The 10,816-nt window shown below is 39.5% G+C and overlaps 1 protein-coding gene across 1 annotated transcript in view; it reads left to right on the forward strand.

Moving 5' to 3' along the window:
• The window catches only part of plxnb2b (plexin b2b), a 142,525-nt gene extending 131,941 nt beyond the window's left edge, over window positions 1-10,584 (forward strand). The window contains exons 34-38 of the mRNA XM_053484398.1: window positions 6,362-6,509; window positions 6,624-6,688; window positions 9,362-9,437; window positions 9,523-9,597; window positions 9,811-10,584. Of these exons, the coding sequence (XP_053340373.1) occupies window positions 6,362-6,509; window positions 6,624-6,688; window positions 9,362-9,437; window positions 9,523-9,597; window positions 9,811-9,915 (469 nt within the window). The 3' untranslated portion in view covers window positions 9,916-10,584. The remainder of the gene's footprint in view (window positions 1-6,361; window positions 6,510-6,623; window positions 6,689-9,361; window positions 9,438-9,522; window positions 9,598-9,810) is intronic.
• The last annotated feature ends 232 nt before the right edge of the window (window positions 10,585-10,816 follow it).

The following is a 10,816-nucleotide window of genomic DNA, read 5'->3' on the forward strand; positions in this document are numbered from 1 at the left end:
ACATTGTAAAGCAGCCTGTACATCTATGAATGATGGCAGAGGGGGCTCACAGCCCACTGCAAGAACTCAGCTGGGAGGTATCGCCACGTTTCCCGTACAGTCCAGGCCCTTCACAAAAGCTTCTTAAGACTAAAAGTTGCTCCTAGTGACGAAATTCTAAGAAAATTATTAGACTTATTAGAAATTTCTTAGAATTTCCCCTTAAATTTAGGACTAAATCTTAGTAAAGATAAAAATGATTCATGAAACATCTTAGCCCTAAAAACAGCTCCTTAGATAAAAATGATTAAGAATAGAGAGGACGACATTCAAGAGACTTAAGAGTTTCTATAGCAGAGGACAAAATGGCAGAAAGAAGAAATATTTTCCAAACACTAAATGTAAAGCTAAAAGTAAACACTGCTCTTCTGTCCAATTTGGTTTTTTTGTTGTTTTACTTCCTTCAATCTCTCTTGGATTGTTGGCTACATAAAATCAGGAAATGTATGTAAGAACTTAAATATAGTAACTACTGCATGGAAACTGGTTGCTTCAAAAGTCGACACGTTTTCAACATCTGTCTGTTTTAACTATCTTTGAGATATTTAGCCTATAACAGACACTTTGCATAAAATAGTCTGTAGTCATGATTATACAATTTCTTTATATACAAGCATTATGATTACACTGTCTTTTCTATTATCATATATTCTATTTTCACACAGAGTGCATTTCAAGACCTTTGCAGAGGTCAAAGGTTATTTTTTAGCAACCAATCACAGTCCTTGAATTGCTGCATCATCCCTAGAGGGTCAACCACAGATCCTCACTAAGATAAAGGTTTTTGTACTTATCCTACTCAGAGTTACTCTGAGAAGTTTCCTAAATCACTTTTAGTCTAGGACTCCCAGCTAGGACTTTTACAGGCCCTGACCTCGCTCCAAGCCATTTATATGTTTGTGCCAATAAAGAAGTTCCTGGGAAGCCAGCGTTTCAGACGTACGGTAAAGCAGACAGTCCGAGCATGGCTTTGGGGGAACATAAAAAAATTTCACCGTATCCAAGCTTTAGTGAAACACTGGGAGAAGGTCATTAGTGCAGCAGGAGATTTTTTAACACTTTTAATAACTGTTTTTTATTCTGCACAATCAACAGTCCCAGTTTGAGTTGAACACCCCACCGTATATTCCATAAATAAACATTTTCTTGATTTTATATTTATATAATTTATTATATTAACTTTACAGTTTTGTTATTATATGTTATGCATGCCGCTAAAAGAAATTGTTTCATATGATGCGCTTTAGAGAGCAGTGTTTTCCTGTGTCCTGTCACGGTGGGTGCGCTGCTGTATGTAGCACATGTTTATTCCTGTTTCAGCTTAAGCACCTCTTAATACTTACACACCTTACTGTGTGTCTTCTGTGTCCTTGACCAGAATAGTGATTTGCATAAAATGGTAGAGAAATAAGACATTTTTCAGATGATCTCATTCATAAAGAACAGCATATTCTCTAAAGTGGACTGACATTTAAGCAGAGGCATATGATTGTGGAACGGTGTGGGTGTTCTGTCACGCTGTGTGCTCACTTCTCTCTGGTGATGAGACACAACAACGTGTCTGTATGGCTTGTTAGGAACAGGCGTATGGTTGTTGGTGGAGGTACGGCTGAGTGAGAGTCGTCCTGCTGTAATGATAATGTACTGTTATTGGTAAAAAGTGTATTGCTGAAGTGAGAGCTGATGGAAATAAGAGACGGAGCGCACAGCGAGCTTGTACTTGTAGGCATTTTGCCAGTGTTTTGTAAAATGTTTTTGCATTGGCTGACATAGCTTTCGAGGTTAAAGTAATATGTTGTGTGTATTAAAAGGAAGAAAAGAATAACCGAAGGCGAACAGAAGAGAAGATAAGCAGAGGTCCAGTAACTCTATCCCGAATTCTATGTTCATCTTTTGTCTGCAACATGCTAGCTAGCTAACTGTGATGAGGAATGTATATTTTCTTCCACAAAACTATGAACTGTACAGGCATTGTTACGGATTTAACAAGCAAATATGTTGATTCCATACATCTAGAAACCTTTGTAGTCCAACTAGCGTCCGTAAAGGCCAATGGTGACCGCTGTATTTATTCCCATTTTGTAAAACCATGGTAGGACATCCGTTTAACATTTACATACTATGGGCAATTTGGAAAAGCCAGTGAGCCTAATCTGCATGTCTTTGGACTGCGGGAGAAAACCAAAGCACCTGGGAAAAAAAACTACCAAGCAAGAACATGCAAACTTCATGCACAGACCGGACGCGGGAATCGAACCCAGGACTTCAAGGTGAAAGGCGACAGTGCTAAACACTACTGTAAGCCGGCATGCCGCGAAATATGTTGATTATTTATGGAAATATCATGTACGAGGGCCATTCAAGTCAAACCAGGACTTTTAATTGTGCAGAACACAGTTATGCATGTAATAACATTTTATTTTTATTTCTCTATTTAATACTGTACACTGCCTTTCCCCAGGATACTGGGTTAAACAGTAGGAAATTACATATTTGTAATGTCAGGATTATTGGTGGGTTTTAGCAGTCTTTTGTTAGTCGATTTCCTGTAATGTGCAAGTGGTGCAGCGAGCATTATGAAGTCATGCATTTTTTTTTTTGAGGGCCTTTGCTGATCAGAATGCCTTTTGCTGATTTTATGCATTCCACCCACTGAATGTCCAGGAAACGACTGCTGTGGGCTCTGAGCCACCTCCGCTAGGACCATTATTCACGGACATATGGCCCTCTTTACAATCTTTTACAGTGGTTAAGAGTCTCATCAGCCATACTGTGCTTGAAGACTTCTGTAAATGGCAATCAGTTTTAGGCTATTAAAACCTTCATAAAGGTATGGAAGCATTAGCTATAGATCACATAGATTTACAGTATAACTAATTAAAATACATTTTGTTTACTGTTCATGCTGGGAGCGGCCATGCTGAACTTGCTGAACTCATAGGATTTAAGGGAAACCTCCTTGAGTTTTCAAGTAGGAATTAAGAGTTATAACAGACAACAGAGAGCTAATAAGAGATAATAGCAGATAGCCAGTAACAGACAGGTGACAATTACGCCAAAATGAGCCACCAGAGCAGAATTGCAGTGGACCTGGACAGATTCTACAAGTCTCTGGAACTGTTCTGGAGGATGGAAGCAGGCCAAGACTGCAATATTCATTGTCTTTAGATAAATATTCATCAAATATACTGTATAAGGAATTTAGACAGTAGTCTACCTCAACAACTTGCTGCTAGTTACTGTATATATTTTAAATGCTCAAATGTGTGTTTTGTGCCTTTAGTATTACAGCCCAATTTTTTGATGAGATAAATCTTTATCATTGCCAACATGAAGCCTGTTTAAAAGCAGATATCATTCACATGAATAATGCATGTATGGACTAAGTTGCCAGCTTCATCAATTTAATACTAAATAAACTGGCAAATTGCTTGTATTATGGCATTACTGCAAATGCTCTTATTATACAGGTCATGTATTAGAGTCGAGGAGTCTGCTTCAGTAGACAGAGACTTGAGTACTATATGTATTATGCATTATGTGATCATCTTTTCATAATGAAAATTGTGGGCATAGTGTAGCTGCTGTTAATGTTTAGCAAAGCACAAGCAAGTTACAACAATAAGATTATATTTGGGGGTTAAAAAAAAATCAATGCTAGGTAGTTATGTAAATTATTACCTTATATTTGAACTGATTGTTCTGCATCCCGAGCCAGACAGAAATCTGTTTTTGAATGACTTTTGGATGTGGTTCTAAATCAAAGGAAAGTCTAAGTCATGGTAAGGTGTCTATAATAGGAACCGATTACTGTTCAAGGTTGTTAATTTTATTGGTATTGGACGGCCCAGAGTAGGCGTGAATTCCTATGTGATTAGAAGCTCCTGGTATCCGTAATCAACAGTGCTTGCTTCAAGCTTTAATCAACACCCGGTCTCAGTGTCACATTATTTAACAAATACCCAGTACCAGAATCAGATTATGCAACAGTATCTGTATCAGATTATGTAACAAATACCCAGCAGCATTATCGAATTATCTACCAAAATCCCACTGTCAGAACTGGGCCAGTACTGATACATGCAAATACACACATACTGTATAAAAAGTTTGTACAAAGCACAATCAAGAAAGTGCAATTTGAAGACGCATACCTTATTAGACTCGATATTGAACAGCAACATGCATTTTTTCCACTCTTTACCTGCTTTTCTATTTTATTTTCTAACTTTTCTGACTAAAAGCAGAAATGTCCACAAAAAAGTATTGCACTAAATTAGATCCTCCAACCAGGTAGATTCTAATCAGCAATGAGGGGTTGCCTATACCATCTTACAGCCTTTTCCTCTGAAGATAACCATTTTATCTATATGCAGTAGCTCTTCTAAATTGGAACCAAGAAAGTTAACTATATTGAGTACCATTTTAAATAAAAAAATGGCAAACTAAGCTTGACAAGCTCAGGCTTATGGTAAACCAGAGACAGCTGTCTGCTCACGTTGACGTGGACGGTTATGCAACATCTGTCACTGGCTTTATCAGTCGCTGTAGACGATGTCGCACCTGGAAAATATCTGCATTATGATGACCTTTAAAACCATGGATGGACGATGAAGTTTTCTATCCAGATAAAATCGGGTAGACAGAGAGACAGTTAGAACAGCCAGTTCTGAAATGATGTTGTGCATCAGGACTTAACTAGCCTGTAGATTAAGGGTTCTTCATCAACAAGGCTAACCTACTATCAGGAACACCAGACGAGGAGAGCCAAGGATCCGGGCAGTGAAGAAACGTTATTTTACTTGGGGAAACGCACAACGCAATTCATTCCCACTTTATAGCCAACCACGCTGAGCTAACCAGTGACTTTTCAGCGCTGTTAGAAGACCCAGCACCACTGCTAGAAAAATCTTGAGAGCAACCAACTGGCAGCCAGTCTCACTGGAATTCTTTATGAAAGTTCTTCGCTTGCTCAGGCCACAGTTTATGATTTCTGTGCCCAGGATATCCACAGTAACAGGCCTCAACAACTGTCATACCACTGAACTCTTTAAAAGACCTTTAAAGGATCTTGGCACATGTCTAAACCAGCCTTCTTAAAACACTAACAGTCTTGAAAGAAACACTTAATAAGGTACAAAGCTGTTTATGAAGTTCGAATTGAGTAAAATTCAATAATTAAAACAAATTGTACATGTACTTTATTACATATGAAAATGAAAGCAAATCTTTAAATTTCACAGTAGGCACCGGCCACTGCTTCTTGCATCATTCATCGGACATTTTGTATTGTCTCCGGACGTTTGCTGCCTCTCGCGGCTAAAGCCTGTACTGTCAACGCGGGAAATGTGAAATACTATTTATTATCTATTTAAAGACTGTTTTCATCATGATTTCAGTGATACTACAAGTTCTATAGTCTTTACATATCACCCGGGTAATTTTCACTCACCCTGTATATCTGTTGCCAGGAGCCCAAGAGGGCAAAATTGGCCGTACTCTTCAGCTGGTAGTGATGGCATTCCTCTCTCTCTGTCACTCAGAGCAGTTATTTACGCATACAAGTTAGCCCTTCCTAAGTCAAAAGATGCAGCGGCTGCTGGAACATGTCTCAGGGGAAGCGCGTCTGGTTGATAGTGTGACTAGCTGGTGGGTGGAAAATGAGCATATTGGGAGAAAATTGGCCCATGTTCTATCTTCCCTGCTGTACACCCCTGACCAAGTATGCGTCAAGATTTTTGATGACATGACAATAGTGCACCATTAATGATGGGAAAGAGTGGTCCACTGTCAACAAAAAAAAAAACCTAAATAAGATGGGTATTGCCCTACAAAGACAGTTCCCTCCTCAGTACACTTGTGTATGTGTAATTACAAGGAAACAGATTGGGATTGAAATCTTTTGGTGCAGTATTAGTATTAGTACTAGTAATGAAATATTTTTGAGGTGCTGTTCAGTCCTGGTATCTCATGCATGGTGAAGTGTTACTATTAGTGTTCAGCAAGCTCTCTAAACATTATAAGTCTGTTTATTTACTATAAGGCAGAAACTCAGAAGAAAATGTAATTCATTTTCAAAGAATAGTAGGAATGCAGTAAGTCCAATGATAAATATGGATTTTTTTTTATGTGACTGCAGGCGGATCAGTATTCAGCTGAGTGAAATTCATTAAATCCCCTTACAGCTTTCTTCATTTGAACAGCTTGCCATATTAGGCCTGTTGGGAGTTACAATCGCTGCTAGAACTAATGATGATTAGGGCTTCACTGCCTAAGGTTATAGTCTAATGTCATCTCATTCTGTCTCTGTTTCTCGCCACAGTCTCCCGCTTAGGTTCTGGGTGAACATTCTGAAGAACCCTCATTTCATCTTCGACGTCCATGTGACAGAAGTGGTTGATGCTTCGTTATCGGTCATTGCACAGACCTTCATGGATGCCTGCACTAAATCCGAGCACAAACTCAGCAGGGTGAGTCACGTTGGCTCGGTTCCTGGAGTCACCTGAGATTTTTATTTATTTATTTTTTTTAAATACTGTTGGCTGATAATGTTTCTTTTTTACCGTTGTCTGTATTTTCTTCAGGACTCCCCGAGCAACAAACTTCTCTATGCAAAGGAGATCTCCACGTATAAGAAGATGGTGGATGAGTAAGTCTTAGTAATCTCATCACGTCATAGTATGTACATTTTAAAGACGTTTTGTTTCCGTTCCCTTGCGTGTAACAGATGCCTTGGTTCCTGAGATAAAGCACAGTGTCAATGTTTTGAGGCGAAGAGATACAAATCTGTTTAATTAAATATCGTGCACACAAATGACTTAAAATAAACCTGAACACAATAATCCACATCAACTATTATACAAGGCAAAAAAAACGATTAACAAAGACCATTAGTAATACTCATGAGAACAAAAACAACATTTATTATGGACAACAGCAGCCAGATGCCAAGACACTGAAAAGTGACTACTGAAAGTAATCAGGAGATAAAATCATCAGATCCATGTGACATGCTGGGGCTGATGGGAAATGTAGTTTATGACACATGGCTAACTGTCTCAAGTTCTTTATGCATTTTTCTTTTCCCTTTTGAATGTTATGTCTTCAGTAATAATGCATTTTAATAACAAAATCTTTTAGAAATTTGAATGCAGAGATGATAGGACTTGGTATAGAGCATGCACAGACAGTGCCTGCTCCATCAGCAATTTACGCAGCTGTTTATGTAGTTTGATGGGATGTGATGCGCTCCAGCGAAGACAGCTAAGTTAAGTGAGGCTCTTGGTGCAGCCGGTAATGCATTCGAGGTCGGTTGTGAAGGAGCGAATACAGAATGATTTCATACTGAAAAACAGCAAGAAACTCAAATGGCACGAATTGGATTCCTGAAGTGGCAAAACAGCCTTTCTGTCAGGTTTATAGAGACAATTTTAACGTATTGCCAAATGTGTTTTTTGGTAATATGCACTGTTTTGTGCATCATTTTTAGATATATGCACCCACATGCCAACACATACACACATGTATACACTACTGGATTTCTTCAAAACTATGAAATAACACATATGCCATTAGTTAATTGGGTAACACCACCAACAGTCAGTTGTTTTTAGACAGGAAGGCCAGCTGTTTTAGAATACACCGCGTTCCAAATTATTATGCAAAGGTTACTGAAATCAAACAGTATTCAAGTCAAAACTTTATTATAGGTGATGTTACATTTGCACATAGGATCCCTTGTTCAAAAGGAGCTTCTGAACTCTCCCATCTATTGAATTTGTCAGGTTTTGGATGAAATCTGCTTCAATTGTTTTGCATGAGGACAGAATAGCCTCCCAAAACTGTTGCTTAAATGTGAACTGCCTCCCACCATCATAGACACTCCTTTTGATGATGCTCCAGAGGTCCTCAATAGGGTTGAGGTCAGGGGAGGATGGGGGCCACGCCATAAGTTATGGGCTTTCATGCCCATAGCAGCCAGAGATGCAGATGTGTTCTTTGCAGCATAAGATGGTGCATTATCATGCATGAAAATGATTGCTGCGGAATGCACTTTCTGCATTCTTCTTTTTGAACCATGGCAGGAAGTGCGCTTTGAGAAACTCCACATATTTTATGGATGTCATTTTTACCCCGTCAGGGATCCTAAAGGTGCCGACAATTTCTTTTCCCATGATTCCAGCCCAAAACATTACTCCACCTCATCCTTGTTGGTTCCGTAGCCTTGTTTGCATGGGGTGGCCATCAACCAGCCATCCACCACTCCATCCATCTGGACCATCGAGGGTTGCACGGCACTCATTGGTATACAAAACAGTTTTGAAGTCAGTCTTCATGTATTGTTTGGCGCACTGGAGCCGTTTCTGCTTGTGTGCAGTGGATAGGATAGGTCGAAAGAATGGCTTACGCACAGCTGCAAACCTCTGGAGGACCCTGCATCTTGTTGTTCGGGGCACGTTGGAGGCACCAGCAGCTTCAAAAACTTCTCTGCTGCTAAGACAAGGCATTTTTGCTGCTGCTCTTTAAACCTGATGTAATTGCCTGTTGGAAAGAGTCCTCAATCTTCCCTTATCAGCACGCACACGTGTGTGCTTTGAATCAGCTACATACTTCTTGATTGTGCAATGATCGCGATGAAGTGTCTTGGCAATGTTGATTGTTCTCATGCCTTGACCGAAACACTCAACAATTTGTTGCTTCTCAGCAGTCGACAGGTCATTTTACTTTCCCATTTTGGTTGAAAATGTAGGCTGCTTAATAATGTGGGACAGGCTTCTTAAGTAGTGTTGCCTTTAATTGGACACACCTGCCAAACTAATTAGCACAGGTGTCTGCAATTGCGTTCAGTGATATAAAGAGCTCCGACACACATCACCATCCATGAGTTCAACTGACAAACAAAAAAATTCCCACCTTATCACTCCTAAACACTTTTTGCATAATAATTTGGAACGCAGTGTAGAATTCTCGCAAGAACAGTATTGTCAAGTGCATTTACAAAACCCATCAAGCACCATGATCCAACCGGCTCTCATGAAGACCTTCCCAGGAAGGCAAGACCAAAACTTACCTCTACTGCAGCCTCAAAAATCAACAATTAATAGTATCTCAGATTAGAGCTGTTATGAAGGCATAAATAGCAGACACATCTCAGTATCAGAAAACTGTTTAAGGGAGATTATTGCATTTTTTTGGACACCTTCAGAAATGTTTTACACTGTAGAAAAAAAATCAGGATAGACCAGTTAGAAGGTGTGGATGGATATGCAAATCTATGGCATGAACACATATGTTAATACGCCGACGTGTGTCAATTCTACAGTTACTACAAAGGAATCCGACTCATGGTGCCAGTCAGTGACCAAGACATGAACACACACTTAGCTGAAGTGTCCCGGGTGAGTGTGACCACCTCGCTGCTTTGTTCTAATTCCCCAAATGCCCGTTGTGCTCCTGTTTAATGCTGTTCCTCATGTCCTGTAGGCTCACACCGACAAACTGAATACACAAGTCGCCCTCCATCAGCTGTACCAGTACGCCAGCAAATACTACAAGGAGGTAAAAGCGCTTACACATGCACTATTCTCAGGATGGATGCTAATAGAGGACATGGTGTAAATCGAGTTTCTGAAATCTAATGTTCTTCTGGTGGCTTTAATATCCTTACGTCTTCGGAGCAAGTTTTAATGTGACTTTCACTCTTGTTCACTGTCTCACTTTATCACTAACTCTCTCTCTCTCTCTCTCTCTCTCTCTCTTTCTCTCTCTCAGATCATCCTGGCTCTGGATGAAGACCCCGCAGCTCAGTGTAAGCAGCTCACAATGCGACTGCAGCAGATAGCCGCCGCTCTCGAGAACAAAGTGACGGATCTCTAACCCGCCCACAGAGAGAAAGGGATCGACGTGGAACGAAACCGCCGCCGGTCTCGTCAGTCTCGAGTCTCTGGGGCCGAAGAAAGGAACAATTAAACAATAGAAGTCCCTTGGTGTGTAATTAGCCTATAAATATAATCAGATGTTGAATTTCTTCCTGTGTAGAGACAAAAAAAAAAAGGTTTTAAGAATTGTATTATATATTTTTTTTAACGTGCAGGTCTTTATGCGGAAAGCTTTATAAGGGAGAAATAACTTTTTAAACTGACAGCCTTGTGTTGATTTTGTTTATAAAGTGTCTGTATTAATGTAAGATGTGTTTGGGTGTAAGTGTGTGTGTGCGTGTGTGCGTGTGTGTGTGTGTGCGTGTGCGTGTGTGGAAGTGAGTTGACTGCCAATTGCTCACACACAGGATGCCTAAATTCTGACCAAAAGGGAGCTGCTCGGTCATTGAGCACGGTTTTGAGTGTGTGTGCACGCATGTGTATGTGTTCACCTTGAAATCATGACTTATGCATTGCTCAACCAAACATAATCAAACACATTCGTTACAAGCACATAGATGGTTTAGCCAGCAGGGCCGACTTGTGTTTCCCTACTGATTCTAACATCCTGAACTTTTGGTGTCACCTTAACCAGAGGAAACACCAAAAGAGCCAGCATTTTGATCCATTCAGAAAAATAATAATCATAAATATATATATATATATATATATATATATATATATATATACATATATATAGTTCCATATATATATACATATATATAGTTCCATAGTTCACCAAAACAGCACAACTTTGTTTAGGCAATAGGATTTCAACTGAAAAGTCTCTCAACACAAGGCATGTCATTTTTCTACGTAATGTATCATGTTCTGGAAAACAAAAAAGAAAAAAAAACAAC

This window comes from Clarias gariepinus, chromosome 2 (assembly GCF_024256425.1).
Source record: "Clarias gariepinus isolate MV-2021 ecotype Netherlands chromosome 2, CGAR_prim_01v2, whole genome shotgun sequence".
Taxonomy (NCBI): domain Eukaryota; kingdom Metazoa; phylum Chordata; class Actinopteri; order Siluriformes; family Clariidae; genus Clarias; species Clarias gariepinus.